This window comes from Eumetopias jubatus, unplaced genomic scaffold (assembly GCF_037043125.1).
Source record: "Eumetopias jubatus isolate StellerSeaLion01/CBP00866 unplaced genomic scaffold, mEumJub1_p1.0 scaffold_6, whole genome shotgun sequence".
NCBI classification, from domain to species: Eukaryota; Metazoa; Chordata; class Mammalia; order Carnivora; family Otariidae; genus Eumetopias; species Eumetopias jubatus.
In genome coordinates this window covers 26,339,523-26,358,680 of record NW_028274812.1, presented here as the reverse complement: position 1 = coordinate 26,358,680, position 19,158 = coordinate 26,339,523, and the positions used below count along the sequence as shown (strand labels likewise).

At 40.9% G+C, this 19,158-nt stretch overlaps 1 protein-coding gene across 6 annotated transcripts in view; it reads right to left on the bottom strand.

Moving 5' to 3' along the window:
• Positions 1 to 18,852, bottom strand: part of REPS1 (RALBP1 associated Eps domain containing 1) — an 86,310-nt gene extending 67,458 nt beyond the window's left edge. For 5 of the 6 annotated variants that reach the window (XM_028121401.2, XM_028121403.2, XM_028121402.2 and 2 more), the window contains exon 1: positions 18,072 to 18,851. In XM_028121401.2, coding sequence (XP_027977202.1) covers positions 18,072 to 18,224 — 153 coding nt within the window. In that variant the 5' untranslated portion in view covers positions 18,225 to 18,851. Of the gene's footprint in view, positions 1 to 18,071 lie in introns of all 6 variants that reach the window. The other variant, XM_028121406.2, reaches the window with a different exon arrangement.
• Between the last annotated feature and the right edge of the window lie 306 nt (positions 18,853 to 19,158).

Genomic DNA, 19,158 nt, shown 5'->3' with positions numbered 1-19,158 from the left:
GCTGGTAAGAGTGGGTAATGCAAAAGACAAAAAATGATTAGCTGACACCTTTCAAAGAGAGAAAATCTGAGGGATCTCACATGCTGAACATAAGGAAAGGAGGAGTCAAAGCTAATTCTGAACAAGAGACACGGTAGGAAGACAGTCAGGATGCTAAAGACGTAACAACAGAATAATTCAGGATCATGGGGAGCAAAAAAAAAAGAGCGAATATCCACCAAGAAGTAATTCAGTGTCAATTGCAAGTAAACAGCAAAATAGAGTAAGACAAGAATTTGGTGACTCGGATAAAAGTGAACTTTGAGAATATCCTTTTTTAGGGGTACCTGGGTGGCTCAGTCAGTTAGGCATCTGACTCTTGATTTCAGCTCAGGTCGTGAGATCGAGCCCCGCCGAGTCAAGCCCCAGGTTGGTTCCAAGTGCATGGGGCATGGAGCCTGCTTAAGATTCTCCTCCCTCAGCCCTTCCCCAGCTCTTTAAAAAAAAAAAAAAAAAGAATATCCTTTTTTAAAAGAAGGGAGAATGGGGGTAATACAAAAGTCAGACTACTAGTGGTTAAGGAGGGTATACAGGCAGAGAAGAAATCTGGGTCATCTGTTATTTGGCAGTAAAAGGAAGAAGAAAAATAGGGAAGGCAGCTCCATGGGTGTGCAGGGTCAAATGAATAGAGGAAGCAAAAAAAGAGCACTACGTAGAAAATAGCCATGATCCAATACAATTAGTAACTATGACAATGCTACTTTGGCCATTTGTTACATGCAAATGAGAAACAGGATGTTTGGATTCACTCTAGAATCAAGTTTTAGGGGGAATCTGCAGAAATGTGATGAGGAATGTAAAAGATTTCTAACTCCAGGGGTTCAAAACTGTGGGTAGTAACAGAAAAGCCAATCACAAACTCCCTTCCTCTCTCTGGCTCTTAAATCCTTGGCTTTTCGCAGGGAAGCAGAGAAAACAGTAGGCCCTTATGTTTCAAAGGTTTCACATCAGCAATTTCCATTATTCCTCGGAGATTTATACGGACCAGGACAGATGGTATAACCTGTCATTTTGACGTGGCACAAGTCTCAGTGGCCTGTGCTACGGAATGTGCTGTCCGTGTGGGATACCATGGGAGTGTGCCTCACGCCCTCATCTTTAAGTGGGTCCGTGGTCTTCCACTTTCAGCCAGGTACACTGGAACTCGACAGAAGCTGTGCTTTATTCTATTTTATAAAAGAAAGTATATGCTGTAGTGCTAAGATGTCCAGATTCTACCATCATTTCTTTCTTTAACTGCCCACCAATTCCTAGTTTTGTTTCTCGTTAAACTACTTATAGTCACTGCTATAAAAAAAGAAATTGGGGGGGAAGGTTATGAAAGGGATGAAGGGGGAAACTGGCAATGTCGGTCAGCAAAGCACCAAAGTCAGACCTCAGAGAACTCTGTGCTGTTTGTTCCTGTTCCCGCCACCTCCCCCTCTTCTCTTCTCATGCCCAGAATGTTGACTGCGGAGGGCAGAGAGAGTACCCATAGTCTGGCAGAGGAACATCCAAGGCTGCAAGCTTCACCACCCCCACTTTTCACTTCCTCAGTGAGGAGTCCAGACTTGCCTTAATTCATCATCCCAATCACGTATATGAATGCACAGCAATAAGCAGGGCTAAGCAACTGGCTTACCCAAAAAAGCTGGCTATGTTTTCTAAACATCTACTATGTGCTTTTGCTGCTCTAGACATCATGAGGTCATGAAAGAAAAGAAACCTGAATTTTATTCAGTTTGCTTACAACATTGTCGAGATGTAAATCTACTGGAAAAGCAGCTATACAATGACATAAATGAACAAAAAGCAACCTAGTGTGAAACACATACAAAAGTATGGGGAGGAGACAAATTAAAGTCTCAGAGTGAGGGTGAGGTGGTTCAAATTAGATTTCCAAAGTCTACAAAAGCTAATTTGTTCTGAAAAAGGGGGAGGGTTGAATTTGGGAGAGGGTACTGCAGATAAAGTAGCATGATGAGAAGAAGCTGATGAAGAACAAGTAACTGTGAGAAACAGAAAACAGATTTGTTGGGTGGGAACACACAGTCTACGTGAAGAGAATAATCAGAAACAAGATTACAAGACGTGGGGGTGAGTTGGTAGGTAACTTTAAGGCTGGTAGACAGGGCTACTCAGATTTGATAGCCCTGTTGCCAGGCCAGGCATTTTATGAGAATGCTATGCTTTCCCTCCCAAAGTGTCAACTAAATTAAATTAGAAACTACTGACCTATTTCCTTATTTAGATTGCCTACCACTTCCTGCTTATTGTCAAATTCAAAAGTTAGAAATTATGCCTCTGAAGGACAGAGAAACTCGTGACTTTAGTACTAAAGTGAACCATGATTATCTTTAAGAATTAAGAGAACAGCCTTGAGATACAGTGCCTTAAAAAAAAAAGTTATTAGTATGCATGCTCACTGTATCTGATCAGAGTCACCTGAACAACTTCTCAAGTATTAACTAGCACACTCAGTCTAACTGAAAGATCTATACAATCCTGTCTCAGAGTTTTCATAGTGTTCAAAGAGGCTCATACACTGTCGTTCCGAATTTTTTTTTTAAAGATTTTATTTACTTATTTATCAAGAGCAAGAGAGCATAAGCAGGGGGAGCGGCAGGCAGAGGGAGAGGCAGGTTCCCTGCTGAGCAAGGAGCCCAAGGTGGGCTCGATCACAGGACCTCGGGATCATGACCTGACCTGAAGGCAGACACTTACGCGACTGAGCCACCCAGGCATCCTTGTTCGGAATTTTTAAAGTACTATGATAAAATGATGACGTTAGGCTAGAGACCCATTAATGTACTGATGAGGAATGAAGGCCTGAAGTGCCAATTAACCAGTCCAATAAGTTTTGGGTGCCTATCATGAACAGAGATATGAAGGAAACTATTTAGGATAAATTAATATTTGCCTTCAAGTTGCTTGCCACCTATCAAGGAAAACATATACACATGAACAGAAGGCTGTATACAAGTTGTATACAAGTGCAAACATACAGAACAGTGTAGGAAAAAATTATAGAAGGAGGGTTATCTTGTTGGGATAATTAGGGCAAAGTAAGAAGCAGGATGTCAAAATAAAACAAAGCATGAGTGGTATATTATAAAGTTTTTGAATTATTATTTCAAATAATCTCTAATTCCATGAAAGACAATATGACATTACAGAGATGTTCTTGATGACTCAGATTATTTAGATAAATATTATGTCTGGGATAAAGATTATAAAGGAAACCAAAGGACTTTATTATTATTATTTTATTTATTGGAGAGCAAGCGAGAGAGTCGGTGAGAGAGAAGGAGAGCACACAAGCAGGGGGGAGGGCAGAGGGAGAAGCAGGACCCTGGGATCATGACCCAAGCAGAAGGCAAGACACTTAACCGACTGAGCCACCCAGGTGCCCAAAACCAAAGGACTTTAAAAAATGGGTTAGTTTGCATATATCTCAATATGGAAATGAACTCATCATGAGAGGGATTTGTTCTGGATACAAAGGAAGAATAAATAAAATCTCAGTAACAATTTGGAGAATGTGTAAGAAAAATCTAGTCAGAGTTAACCAAAAGTCTAAATTAAAAAATATTTTTGAAAGTAGTATACAAACTTGTCAGCAAGTAATCTGACTTCCGCTCTTAAAGCTCCGTGAAACCCAATACTGCGTTTTTTATCATGTGACAGACTACTCTTTTCCATGACACACTCTTTCTTTCCTTGCTTCTCTGCTCATTTCCCTCCAAAACCCCAAGCAGCTACCTCAGGATTCCTCTTGTTACCTTTCTTTTACTGAACAAAGTCATCCTGCCTGATCTTACTCATATCTATGGCATAAGCTGCAGCCTCTATGTTAAGGAGATCCAAACCACGTTTCCATGAACTTTCTCCCAAGCTTCAGTCCTCTGGTGCTAATAAGTAGGACCTCAAAAAAGTCAGATGAATGAATGTTACCCAGATTTCCTAGGGGAGATCTTGACTAACTTTGCTTTAGCAAATAAAACTGTTCGGTTTAACAATCTATTAGAATGTTCTTTGTCTTTACTATAAAAGTTTTACATAAAAATAGTTTTGAATTCTATCCCTTTAATAAAATTAATATACTTAGCAAACTAAGCAATACTTAGGAAGTAAAACACAGTGGTTACAAATAGGACTACTTAAATCCCAACTCTACCATTTACTAGCTGTGTGATCTTGGAGAAGTTACTTACCCTCTCCGTGCCTTCATTTTAAAAACAGAGATAATAAACTGTACCCACACTGGGAACTGACTGAATGAATACTAGTAAAGGGGCAAAACAGTAGCTGGCATAGAGTAGGCACAACAGCATTTGTTATACTGTTATTATTTACTATTACAGTATTAAAGTTAGTGATAAGCAAACATACTTCTGAAGAAAAAAGATAAATTTATGCTCACTCATTCAACAAATATTCACTCAACAAATATTTACCCCAAAATGTGGCTGGGATACAGTCATCAACCTGGTAGGAACAGTTACCCTGCTAGATTGCTGGAGCTTAGGAGAAAAGATTTAAGTTTACCAGAAGGGTAGGAACCAAGTCTCTTTCACTCATCTCTATATATTCAGTGCCCTGGATGCATACATTGGTGCATATGTTTAATAGTGATTGCTAAATTAATGAATATGTTACTATAGAATATTAAATAGGAAAAAAAATGTTTTGAATATACGGAGAACAGGATTCAATAGAACCATCCCCTAAGTAAAATGGTATAGTGATGCTACAGCTACAGGGTTACTGACCTTCAAGGAATCTGTTCACAAATCTTCAAGAATTCACTAATTCTCAAGTATCATAAAAACATATTTTCTTATTAATGAAATGGGAATAACAATACCTGGCAGGCTTATTATAAGGATTAAATGAGATCTTATGTTAAATAAGAACCACAAAGCTGCAAAGAGATGCTGATGGCAACTGGTAGGCTAGACTATTCTAGCTCCAAGACTCATTCCTCAGCCAAAATGCAATCACACTATGTGTGGATGACTTTGGGGTCATTGCAGGGATTGCCTGCAAATAGCTAGCAAACCCCTTATATTAAATGTGCAAATGCTTCTGGGTTCAACATCCAAGGCTCAACTTTTTGGAGGCTACACTAATTTCAGGCAAAAATTATACTTCCACATCCACCTTGCCTTGTTAACAGTCTCAAGAATATTTCAGAAAAATTCTGAGGTCTTAAGTGAAAATACCTAAACCTCTATTGCAAAAGTGCAATTTACCAATTACCGTGAAAGAACATTTCAAATACAATGCAGTTTGCAATCTTCATTTTTAGTGAATGGCCTCATTTAGAAACCACCATCAAGTCTGCACAAGCTTTAAGGCCACCCCGCTGCTACTCTCAAGCTCTGAAATGCCCACTGAATCCTGCTAACAGAGATGGACGGAACATGGCATCTCACTGAGCACATCCAAAATTCAGCACAGTGTCTCCCCACAAAACTACAGAATCCTCCTCACACTTCTTTATTTCTATTAATGGTTATCACCATTCTGCAAGCTACATAAGTTCAAAACCTTAAAATCATCCTTTATTATAGTCTTTTGGTGGTATACTTCATTTCAGGGGGACAAATCCTCTAATTCCATAGTAAAAGGGTGAAACCAATGGCATTACTGATAGGATCAAAGGATTGGGGGCAGTTATTAATTTCACACAACAAAAATAATAAAAGATATAAATCTAGGCTTAGAATATGGAAAGATTTTTACTATTAAAGCCAAGATCCTATAAATTATGAGTTTTCTCATATAAGCAGAGCTTGACTGAAACATTTGATCACCCTCTTAGAACCAGGCACTTTGCTAGATGTTCACACTTCACTTTGGTATTATAAACTTCTGGTGTTATCTGGTATTATCCTCAATCTACAAATGAGGAAATGGGAGTCTTCAAGAGAGGTTAAGATACCTGTTCAGGGCAAGAGAGTTAATGAGTACCAAATAGAGATCTAGAATTGTCACATTCCTAGTTTGACTACACTGTACTCAATACTTGTTAACATAGAATATTATAAGGGTATTATAATCAAATATTTTTCTATCGAATATAATTAAGTGCTCTAAAAAAACCAAATTCTTTTCTTTCTGTTTTTTTTTTTTAAGAGAGAGAGAGAGAGAAGGAGGGGGGCAGACAGAAGGGAGAGGAAGAAAGAATCTTAAGCAGGCTCCACGCCCAGCACAGAGCCCAAAGGGGGGCTCCATTCTACAACCCTGAGATCATGATCTGAGCTGAAATCAAGAGCTGGACGCTTAACCAACTGAGCGACCCACGTGCTCCAAATATGAATTCTTCTAAATCAACTATTAAAAAATACAGTATCAATAAACACGTGAGTTTAAGCAAACCTCTGATCCTTCTAGTCATAAATGAGACACGAAGAAAAATCAATTATAGTTTCTAGACAATGATTTCTTTTTTTAAGGATACAGAGATTTCTATTTCCACATACAACATTTGACATAATCCATGGACAAGAAGCAATAATCACTCTTAGCAATAATCACTCTTAGATCAGTGCTGTTAGCTATTTTTTATCCAAGGCAGTATATGCACATAATTGTGAGGATTGAGTCCCAGATCTACTTATGCAAACTCAGACTGGATACAACAATTCAGAAACACAAAGGCACCAAATCAGTGCTTCAAAGTAACATTAGAAGCTTTTAGCCTGGAACACCTGGGTGGCTCAGTTGGTTAAGCATTTGCTTTAGGCTCAGGTCATAATCCCAGGGTGCTGGGACTGAGTTCCACATGGGGCTCCCTGCTCAGCCGGGAGTCTGCTTCTCCCTCTGCCTGCAGTTCCCCTGCTTGTGTGCGCTCTCTTGCGCGCACGCGCTCATGCGCTCTCTCTCGCTCTCTCTCGGACAAATAAATAAATAAAATCTTAAAAAAAAAAAAGCTTTTCGCTTGCAAAGATTCATGATAGTGACAGTGATTATTTCTTAATTTTTTTTAAGATTTACTGATTTGAGAGAGAGAGAGAGAGAGAGAGAGAACACGCATGTGCGCCTGTACGGGGAGAGGGCGGTGAGGGGCAGTGGGAGAGGAAGAGAGAATCTTAAGCAGACTCTGTACTGAGCACCTGCCAGAGGTAGGACTCCATCCCAGGACCCTGAGATGATGACCTGGAGTGGAAACCAAGAGTCCTGACAGTGATTATTTTAATAGAAGACAACCAGAAGTAGTCCTTCCTGTAGACTAAAACTACTATTAAATTACTACTTATCAGGCATGATTATTTCAAACTCAGATTATTTCTGAGGCATTACGTTTCTGTGATTTTCCAAAAAATGAAGATATCTGAACTAAGTGTATACAAGTTCACCATATCACCCAGTCAACAGAAACTGTTTTTTTTTTATTTAAATTCAATTAGCCAACATATAGCACATCATTAGTTTCAGAGGTAGTGTTCAGTAATTCATCAGCTGCGTATAACACCCAGTGCTCATCATATCATGTGAAACTGGTCTTAATTCATTCTAAATCACAACTTTTTCAGCCCCTTCTAAACCAATTAAGTAATGTACACATAAAAAAATCTAGTACATATAAGGCAGGCAGAGCCAGCACACAGAAAGCAGTGAATAAATGTAAGCCAGAATTATTATTCCAGTACTGGTACTTCATGTAAATATACTTGGTCGTAATGATCTTCATATGGCAGTCTCTTCTACACATAATTATCACTACATCACCTTTCATATGATATCCAGAACATAAGGCCCTTGACAAATGTCAAATTATATAAGTGATATTGATATTGAGGTTTTGTAATTAGAACTATATTATACAGACAGTAGAGGGTGCTTTATTCTCTACCACACTCACCTTCACATCCTCCAAGATGATTATTTCATACATTCCCCTCACCTTGCAAAACTGTTTTCAAAAACATTTATAGTTTTGAGGTATAATTTATATACTATAAAATCTAATCATCGTAAGTGTATGATTCATGAATTTTAAGAAAATTCATAGAGTCGTGCATCATCACCACAATCCAATGTTAGAACTTTACCATCACCCCAAATGTTTTCCTCCAGTGTTTCCACTCCTACCCTGCCCTCAGGTAACCACTATTCTGTATAGATATGCCTTTTCTAGACATTTCATATAAATGCCACCACACAGTATGTACTCTTTTGTATCTGGCTTCTATCACTTATCACGTTTTTGACATTCATCTTTGTTGTAGTATTTTGTAATTTGTTCCTTTTTGTTACAGAATTGTATTTCACTGTATGGATATACCATATTTTATCCATTCACCATTTGATGGACAGCTGGATTGTTTTCCAATTTTTGACTGCTGTGAATGATGCTACTAACAGACATTTACAACTCGTGTGTACACATTTTCATTTCTTTTGGGTAGATCCCTATGAGTGGAATTGCTAATTCATATGATAAGCTTATGTGTAACTTTTTAAGAAACAGCCAAACTGTTTTCCAAAATGGCTATACCATTTACATTTCCAAGAGCAGTGTATAAGGGTTCCAGTTTCTCCACAATACCATGTAATGTCAGTCTTTTTAATTATACTCATTCCAGTGGGTGTGTGACAGCATCATTGTGGTTTCATCTGCATTTCCTTAATGACTAATAACGTTGAACACCTTTTCATATGCTTATTGGCCATTCATACTATCTCCTTCAGTGAAATAGCTATTAAAATCTTTTGCTCATTTTTTATTGGGTTTTTTTCTTTATAACTGGGTAGTAAAATTTTTTTATATATATTCTAGACTAAAGACCTTTACCATGTTTGTAATATGCAACTACTTTCTGCCATCTGTGGCTTGTCTTTTTACTTTCTTAAGTAACCTCTGAAGTGCTAAAGTTTTTAAGCATTTTAATTTGTACTTTCTTTTATGATTCATGCTTTTGGTGTCATCTAAGAACTTTGCCTAACACAAGGTCATAAAGATTTTCTCTAATGTCTCCTAGAATTCTTAGTTTTAGATTTTTTTTTTAGTTTTAGATTTTATAATTAAGTCTATGATCTATTTTGAGATAATTTTTGTGTATGGTGTGAAGTATATACAACAATATGTCCAAGTCCATTTTTTTTAAACATACAGATATCCAACTGTCCCCAGCACCATTTGTTGAAGACTATCCTTCACCCATTAAACTGTCCTGGCACTTTTTCAATAACCAGGTGATCATAAAATGTTAAGGGTTCATTTCTAGACTCTCATTTCTGTTCTATTAATTTTCATGCTTAGTCTTTTTTTTTTTAATTTTTTCCTGATGGGCAACTTCATTTTTTTTAAATATTTTTATTTATTTGTCATAGAGAGGGAGAGAGAGAAGGAGAGAGACAGGCAGAAGGAGAAGCAGGCTCCCCACTGAGCAAGGAGCCAGACGCAGGACTCGATCCCAGGACCCTGGGATCATGACCCGAGCCAAAGGCAGATGCTTAACCAACTGAGCCACCCAGGCGTCCCTCATGCTTATTAGTCTTATGCCAATCACACTGGCTTGATTACTGTAGATTATAGTAAATATTAAAATTAGGTAGGGCAAATCTTCTATTTTGTTTTCAAAATTGTTTTGGCTACTCTAGGTCCTTTGCATTTCCTTATAAATTTTAGGCTCTACTTTACAATTTCTACAAAAATGCCTAGGAGGATTTTGATAGGTTAACAACATCAACCTTCCAACCTATGAACACAGACTGTCTATTTATTAGTGAGAGAGAGAAAGCAAGAGCAGGAGGGCAGAGGAAGAGGGAGAGATAATCTCAATCAGACTCCACAATCAGCACAGAGCACAACGTGGGGCTTGCTCTCACAACCCTGAGATTAGGAACTGTGCTGAAACCACAAGTTGGAGACTTAACCAACTGTGCCACCCGGTGCCCCTTTCCATTTATTTAAATCTTTAATATATCTCAGCAATGCTTTGTAGTATAAAAATTTTGGTGTTTTTAAAAGATTTTATTTTTAAGTTATCTCTACATTCACTGTGGGGCTCGAACTTACAACCCCAAGATCAAGAGTTGCATGCTCTACCAACTGAGCCAGCTAGGTGCCTCATCTTCTGTTAAATTTATTTCCAAATATTTATTCTTGTTGAGGCTACTGTAAATAGATTTTCCTCCACTTTCCTCCACTGAATCTATGTACCTACTTGGTTCTATACCCAGGTTCTCCCTTTCAAAACTGAGGAAGGGATCCCTCTTCTGTTAAGACCATCTTGTCCAGTCAGGATTCTGAACAATCTTGCTTTTTCAATACCCTCTCTCCTCATCTTCCTTTCTTCCCTTGTTAATCCTTACAACTAAAATCATGCTGCAGTATTTTTTATACTCAAAAAATAAACAAAAAAAAGACTTCCTTTATATCCTCATATACCTCTAGCTTCTACCCCATGTCTGTTTCCTTTCATTCCTTTAAAAAGCTATCTATACACCCTATCTCTAATTCCTGGGCCTTCAGGTATCCCTCAAGTCACTCAAATCTGGCTTCCACCTCTGCCAGTCCATGAAACTGGCTCATAAAGCTACTGATGACCTTTATATTACCAAACCAATGGCCGTATTTCTGCCCACATCTTCTCAACCTCTCGGCCAAACTCAATACAGTTAACTATTCTTTTCTTGAAATACTCGCATTACTTAGGATCCATGACATAATCCAACATACATTCCCAATTTCCCTATAACCACTCTGACTGTCCTTCTTAGCCTCCTTCCTAGAGGCCTTCCAGTTTACCCAGCTTAGAAATATGCTGCACTCCTCAGGGTTCTATTTCTAGTCAGTCCTTCTTTCCTCTCTATAGTCTCTTCCTTCTCTTCCTCCCTAATTTCATCTGTTTTCATGGCTTTTAAGTATCACTTATAACACTGATAATCTTGAAACGGACACCTCTAAGCCAAGTATCTTTGATCCTCCCTGGTAGAGGCCTACCTGACAATCTTACAGGATTCTGAAAACCTATGACTGACAAAAACAAAAACAAAAAACCTCTTCCGCCATCCAATAATGGTCACTTCCAGCAATATCTCTGGTTCTCCCTTCTCCCTTAGGTTCTGTATCCAATCCATTATCATGTCCTCCCATTTTTGTTGCCTCAAAATATCTCAACTAGGTTCACTCCTCTCAATCCCACCGCCCCCTCATTAATCTAAGCCATTATTATCTCCTCTCTGAGCTACTGCATATCCCCTGGCCAATCTGTTTCTGTCTGCCCTGGTACTCTCTTCTCTACACGGCAGGGTAATCTTTAAAAAACGTAATTCAGATGATGCTATTCCCTTACCAAAAACTGTCCATTTTTTCAAATGCAAACTCCTTATTGCTATGTACAAGGTCCTGCAGTATGTGGTCCCTACCATGTCCATCCCCCCAACAAGGTGCTCCAGCTTTTCATTTCCTCAAACACATTAAGCTCTTCAAGCTTCAGGCCCTTCACATGCTTTCCCTCCTTGTGAAACATCTCATTCTCGCTCCCTTATCTCTGTCCATGTCTCCTCAGAGGAACCTTCCCTTACAACTAAGTAGGTCCTTGGAGTCTGCAATGATTCTCTATTAACTGTACACAGTTCTTTTCCTTCTTAACATTAACATAATCTATGAAGGCAGGAAAGATTTCTGATTTTTTTACCACACACACACACACACATACATATATACACATACTTGCCTGAATACAGATAGTAGCCATCAAGAAGTATTCATAAAATATACAAAACTAACTTAAGAAAGACATTATGTTTAGCACTTCACAGGTCTGCTCTTCCCCAAAACTTTCTTAATGTAGAGGTCCATGGGATGAGCCTGACTAAATTGGAGGAAGGCTAGCAACCTCAAATTATATGCACAATTTTGTGAACTGTGTTTTCTAAGCAGATGTCTAGTATGTGCACCAGAATTTCAAAGGAAACTGCAATCCAAAAGAGTTAGAAGATACATAATCCAATAAATTCTGGCTTCATCATTTAACAAGGTAGACTCAAGTTCAACATAAAGTTAGTTCTTGAAACAAAATGAAGAAAAGATACAGTATTTTGGGGGGTGCCTGGGTGGCTCACTCAGTTAAGTGTCTGCCTTCGGCTCAGGTCATGATCCTGGATTCCCAGGATCGAGCCCCTCATCAGGCTCCCTGTGCAGCAGGGAGTCTGCTTCTCCCTCTCCCTCTGTCTTTCCCCACTGCTCGTGTTCTCTCTCTCGCTCTCTCAAATAAATAAAATCTTAAAATATAGTTCTTTTATATAGTAGTTTTTAGAGGCCTAAGTCCTATAATTTACTAAATCCCAATGAAACTTAGTGGATGGTATGAACTTAAAAAAAGATTTCTGAGCCAAAGTTCTTATTACATCCTGACTTTTATGTCATGCCTATATATGCAACCCATCAGACAGAGATTCTTTATATAGAAGTAAAGGAGGGAAAAGATGAATAAAGATATATCTATCACAGGAAAGGCTACAGAAAATGAAACATATATGAAGGAAAAGATGAGAAATGCCAATCACCCATTTCAAATTTTCACTGGCCAAATATCTGAAGAATTAGGAACCACGGACCTTACAGTCCTTTCATTAGTTCCTGCGTGTGTGTGTGTATGTGTATAGTTACCTCAGCATTCCAGGCTGAAATTCTCTTCCAATCTCCAAAAGAATGTTACAAAATCAATGTGTTAAAATTGTGAAGCAACTAATTTCAAGACTGTGCTATGTTCTTAAGTGTGGCTGGCTAGAGGGGCCGTTTGGACACTCTAACACCTTTATTTGAAAAACCCAATCCAATCACTTCAGGCTGGGAGAACAAAAATCCAAGACATTAGGTGATCTGTTCAAGGTCAAAAGGCTAGCTAAAGACAGGACTGAAACTTGCCTCCCATGTTTAGTGCTCCTTATTACCAGCCTCTCTCTTACAGCTCCATCAAAATGCTGAGCATGAGTTCCCCAAATACTAAGACTCTAATTCTGGGCTATTAATTTAAAAAGAAAAAGAAAAGACTAAAACTAGTATGATATGATATAGGAAAAAGAAATTTAAAAAGTAAATATGAAAGCCATTAAGTATGACTTCTCTCACAAACACTATGATGTTTTTCAATTGTGTATAGAAAGTGTTTGATTAAGGCAAGATTAGTTTTGTAGTTTGTTGTAATTATTTTAGTGATTCAGAAATGACAAATAAAAAAGAAATCACTACTCCAGAATAACAAAGCTGACATTTACTTGTATTAAATTTATAACTTTCAAAGAACAAATGAGGCTCTGCTTCCCTATTTTAATATTATCACTAATGAGTAGATTATAATTGAACAAATTTCAAGAGAAAGACAAAATGGTTTATATTTCATTGTTGTCATTTTTCACCCATTAAATTAACTTGTTATTCAAATATTCTACTGAGATGTTGTTCAACACCAATGACCTAACAGATTCAAGCTTTTAGGGGTGAATAGGGCACATTGGTTATAACCTTCAATGAAAGAGCTGTTAGTACTAGAACCTTTTATCAAGCTATTATGCACTCAAAGTCTATCTGAAGTTTTAAACATTTCCCAAAATAGAGGCTTTAAGTAAAAGCTAAGAAAACATAATCATTAGTGTAGTAGCATACCTTCCGTAATCTTAAAAAAAAATTACTTCTGATTTTTAAGCCAATAAATATTTATTTTTTGCTCAGCAAAGAGCAAAGTTTCTCATGATTAAATCCTACGAACCAAATTTTTCTCCACCCAGTCCTGTTCCTCTCTGTTGTGAAGTATGCTTCATAAAGCTTTAGCTCATTCACTTTTACTGACACACTGTCTCCAAAAACAAACCCTTAAACTCAGCACAAGTCTTACTCTACCATTCCAAAACTAGTGTAATGAATATACTTTAAGATGTCTGTCTGACAGTTGTAATGTAAACTGTGTCTCTGTGTGCACAGGATATCAACTACAAGAATCTTCCTATTTCTCTTAAGTGGCTGTGTCTCAAGGCAGCATCATACATAAAACTATTCACTATGCAAAGAAGGAAATCCATACATAACTCAAAATCAAACAATCTTAAATCTCTATTCTTCAGAAGAACTATGGGCAAACCAATCATATGAAGAGTGAAAGTAAGAAAAAGCTGAAAGGTAGCAAAGAATAATGGTAAAGGAGAGATGCTTTATTCACTAACAAATTATTTAACTTCTCTGCCTATCACATTCCTAGTTAATAAATAAAAATAACACCCATTTCACCGGGTTCTTGTAAGAATCAAATGAGTTCTTGCATGAAGATGACTTGCCCAGTAAAAGGAACATAACACGCACTCAATAAATACCAGCTCCTTCCTCCTTCAGTTCTGGGCCCTCTGTTCTTTGTTCTCTCTACTCATTCCCCCAGATGACTCAGCCTTCTCATGACTTTCATTAACAAATGCTGAAAACTACTACATCAGTCAAAGCCCTGATTTGTACATGCACGCTCCCAGTGTAAGAAGCTGGCCGTCCCCTACCCCTGAGATACTTAGGTGAGAAAGGCAGTGGAAGAGACCCAAATAACTGAATTTCACTGTCATAATAAGTACTCGGTGTGGACAAATGTCCATGAGTTTCCAACTATCTCCTAGAGACTTCCACTACCATCTCAAAATGCCAGAAATCAAACTCACCAGTATCTTTCTTTAAAATTGGGCTCTCTTCCTGCCCCTTTTCTAAGTGGTGAGTGGTGTCCAACAGAGACCAATCCTTGCCTCTATTCTTCCCTCATGTAAATATCACCAGGTAACCCAGGCCCATCAAGTCTACCTTCATAATTTCTAGCCTCATTTTTGGTCCTGCTGTTACCGCCAGAGTCCGGTGAGGATTTCTCAATCTCAGCACCATTGGCTGACATTTGGACCCAGATAAATCTTTGTTGTAGGGGCTGTCCTGTGCATTGCAGGATGTTTAGCGGCATCACTGGCCTCTCTCCCCTAGATGCCAGCAGAACTACTCCTTCCCTGCAAGTTATGACAACCAAAAAGGTCTCCAGACAGTGCCAAACGCCCCCAGGGAGGCAAAATCATCCTTCCCACACAATGTCCCCCCACTCTTGCATCTGAGCACCATGACCCAGTTCCTCACCACTTCATACATGCAAGAGAGAATGGGTCCCCAAATTCATCTCCAGCTTCTTCCCTCTAACTCCTGTTGCACTGCTCTCCCAAAGGTCTTGTAAAAGCACAGCTTTTATGAGTCATTTCTCTTAAAACTACACCTCCCTGTTACCTTTACAATTAGTTCAAAGCTCTCCACCCAGCCTTGATAATCTGGCCTCAATTAAACATTATCCAACAAAGCACCTCACATAGTGTCTACCCAGCAGCCCTTCAGTAACTCAGACCTGTTCATCCAGATCTGTTTCCTATTCTACAGCTGTCATCCTGGTTTGGATGTCCATTACCCAGCATCTGTTCCAGACCACCGCACTAGCCTCCCCCCAACTCTCCTCTTCCTCACTCTAGGTCAAAAACCAACAATGAGTCTCCACTGACTACTGAAATATGAAATCTGTGTTCTTTAGGGTCTTTCTTAATATAATGTGGTCTCTTTCTAACTCTATGTTCCATTGTCCCCAAGACATACTCCAGCTTCAGCAAAACCTAACTATCTGCTACTCCTTGAAAAGGCTCCTACACGGTCCACCTTTTGTCATGTCTTTTTCTTCTGTCGGAAAGTCCTCCATCCCACTGCCCTCCCTCCATACTAATTTAAAGTCCATCTCAATTAAGTCAAGGAGACTTTCCTGATCATACCTCCTTTGTACCTCTCCTACACATTGACATGGTACTTCATGTTACGCATGTGTATCCCTGTAGTTTATAAGGTCCTGGAGAGATTCTTATTCCTCTTTCCATGCCCTGCAAAATGCCTATGCCAGTTAAGTAGCTAACTCAATATACTCGAGTTGACCCAAATGTTTCCCACTTAGAAAGCAACAGGCGGTTGTGTTTTCAGACAATCCCAAACTCTCTTAAGAGAACTAAATCCGTAGTCCCTTTTTGTCTCACATTTTATGTCTTAGACCGATTTTTAAGTAAACTGCCTTCAAGATATCCAAAATACTATTTAGTACATATTACTATAAGAGTTCTGCTTCAGAGAGCTCCTACAGCTTCTAACTTGTAACTGAATCCTGAATATTTATGCCATTTAAGCCCTTTCTTTATACTGAAAGGCAACCGAAATTTATTTTTGAATGTTAATAAAACTGAGCAAAATGGAAAAATAATTTGATTAAACATATTTCAAGCAAAGGTTAATTAATGCTCATTTGTCTATCCTAAAAAATACACTAAAAGTCCAAAAGTCTTCTGGCACCAAAAGAAAAAAAATACGAAAGTCAGTTTATTTCATCTCCCCCCACCCCAAAAAACATAAACCGAAATAAAACTTGGGAAGTTCTGCCTTAATTTTAGTTCCTAAATGACTTGAAAGTATGTTTGCTATTGCTACAAAAAGGGGCAATAGCATTAATGAGCATGTTGTGACCAGACCTCTAAAAGTCTAACTCCAAAGCCATATGAGGTGAGCATGGGACCCCACGCTGCCACCACCATTCCTTAGCCAGGGTCAGCAAACTATAGGCCCTGTTTCATATGACCCTGAGCTAAGAACGGTTTTTACATTTTTAAAGGGTTGCAAAAACAAAAACAAAGAATATTGGAGAGACACTGTGGCCAGCAAAGCCTAAAATATTTTTGTCCCTTTACAACAGCACGAATTTGAGACTCCTAGCTCTTCGCATCTAAGACACCCAACTTTTCCTCCCAAGATTTTTTAAAAAGCAATATAAAACACACAAGATTATGCAAAAAGACAGAACTCGTTCAACTTAGTCATGGCTAATGCACAGGCAACTTTTAAAACAGAGACCTTTGTGGACGTTTTTATACTTCCAGAATTTTTGTTAGAAGAACCTGACTCTCATTTTTTAGATGAGCACATTTACACTTGAAGAGTGGAAGTGCCTGGGCCAAAGTCCCACTGCTAGTGAACAACAGAATGGGGTCAAAGACCCAGGCCTCAAAACTCCTGATTCAGTGCTCTCTGCAGTATACTTCGTTATACCCATGCATATGGCTTTAAGTTTTGGAGATGTGGGCAAGTAGCTTGGATCGTCATAAAGATGAAAGCTTAAAACCTGCTCCTGATACATTGTTTAGACAGACTAGCAACTCTGAGTCATTAAACAGAGTACCAATAATGTTCACCACATACATTAGATAAGAACTTCTAGGAAACCTATTTTAAAAACAGATGTGATAGAGAAAGCTTAAAATTTACTCGGCGGGCTCCTCTAGTGCTACAGACCTGAGGTTTGACTTCCAGCTACTCAGTACTTACCTCCCAACCCGAACCCACAAGTCCCACCAAATGTTACCGAATGGCAATCGAAAACTGTCCAGTTTACATCAGCCACAGGTTCTGTAGTTGATTACAAGCTCTTTCCATACATATCTACTTGCAAACTACTAGCTATAAATTCAAATGTTTGATCTCCCCAAGAATTCAAGCTTCTTTAAGAAAACTGCTTCTTCGACTCCTACAAAACCCACTTTGTGGCGTCTTTTTACCTATACCGACAACTTTACTACCCTGCAGGATCCGAAGAGTTATGTTATATACCAGGATCTGGGATTCAAAGACATGGTCACAATCCAAGATCCTTCATCTGAAGTTGCTCTTCCAGTACTGAAAAACAGATTCTGAGGCGCAGCCGAGAGATACTGGACTCAGGCTCTTCAGAGATTAATACACAGACCTCCGCCCCCAACCCCCACCGTATCCCTGCATGACTTTTGTCCTCTAACAGCGACCCCTCCCCCTCGACCGCGGCGCGAGTCCGGGCCGCCCGAGCACCTGCGGCCCCAGCCCGGGGGCACGAGCCCACCGCCGGCGCTGCTGGAAACGGCGCCCACCCCCCACCCCCCGAGACGGGCGGCCAGAGGCCGGAGCCGCCGGGAAGCGACCGGTCGGCGTCGGGTAGAGCCCGGGACGCGTCCAGAGGCGAGGGCGGCGGCGTTACCTGAAGGACCACGTCGTTGGGCAGCTGCGCGGCCCGGAATAGCTCCAGCACCCGCCCGTTGGCCGCCACCTTCTTGGTGCTCTCGATGTCGCAGTAGGAGAAGAGATCCGAGTAGTATTTCTGCTCCGCATCGCTCAGCGTTAAGCCTTCCATCTTCGCCTCCGGCTCACGGCCGCCCCGCCCCGCATGCAAGACCCGGGACCTGGCCCCACGACCCCGGGACGGCGGGGGCTGCGCGCGACCCGGCTTCCTCCTCGCCCCGCGAAGCCGCGGGGAGCCCCAACCTCGGCCTCACGCGCGCGGGGGACGCCCGAGCAACAGGGCCCGGAGGTCGCGAGGAGGGGGCCCGGCTGGGCTCGGCGCGCCGCCGCCTGCGAGGCCCCGCGCAGTCCCGGGCTCGGCTCGGCGCGCGGCTCTGGCTCCGGCTCCGGCTCCTGCTCCGCGGCCGAGGGGAGGGCGTGGGGAAGGAGGCGGGGGCCGCGGCGGCGCGAGGCACGGGCGGACTCTGCCACCGCCCCCGCCGCGGGTTCGAGTCTCCCCGGCTCCCCGCCGCTTCCCCCCAGACTTCCCGCCTCGGCTTCCCCTTCCGTCCACGCCCCCGGAGCGGCGGCACTTCCCGGAAAGTTGTGGGGCTTCGCGTCTAAAGTTTCGGGGGCTCTGAGCTGAGCGTGGCCGCCGCTCCGCCTCCCTCCGCCGCCATTTACTGCGCCCCGGCCCGGCCCCCGACGCGCCCGCACCAACACTGACAGCGGCGGCCGCGCTCCAGACCCGGATGTGAGGCCGGGAGGAGAGAGCGCGAGAGGGAGAGAAACACCCACCGGGCTGGCTCGGCCGCTCCCGGGAGAGGGGGCCGCAGCGCCCCCTGGTGGCCGGAGCCCCGCGGCGGAGGGCCGAGCGACGCCTAGCCCCGGGAGGAGGAGCTGGGACCCCGCGTTCGTGAGAACTAGGGGTCCACAGCAGCAGCTCATTTTAACACCAAGACAACTTAACACGTCCCTTGCTGTTTAGATTGTTTCAAAGCTTCTGACACTAGAGGTTTAATAAACATTCATTGAAAGGGGAACATTGTTCAGGTTATTACAATTGT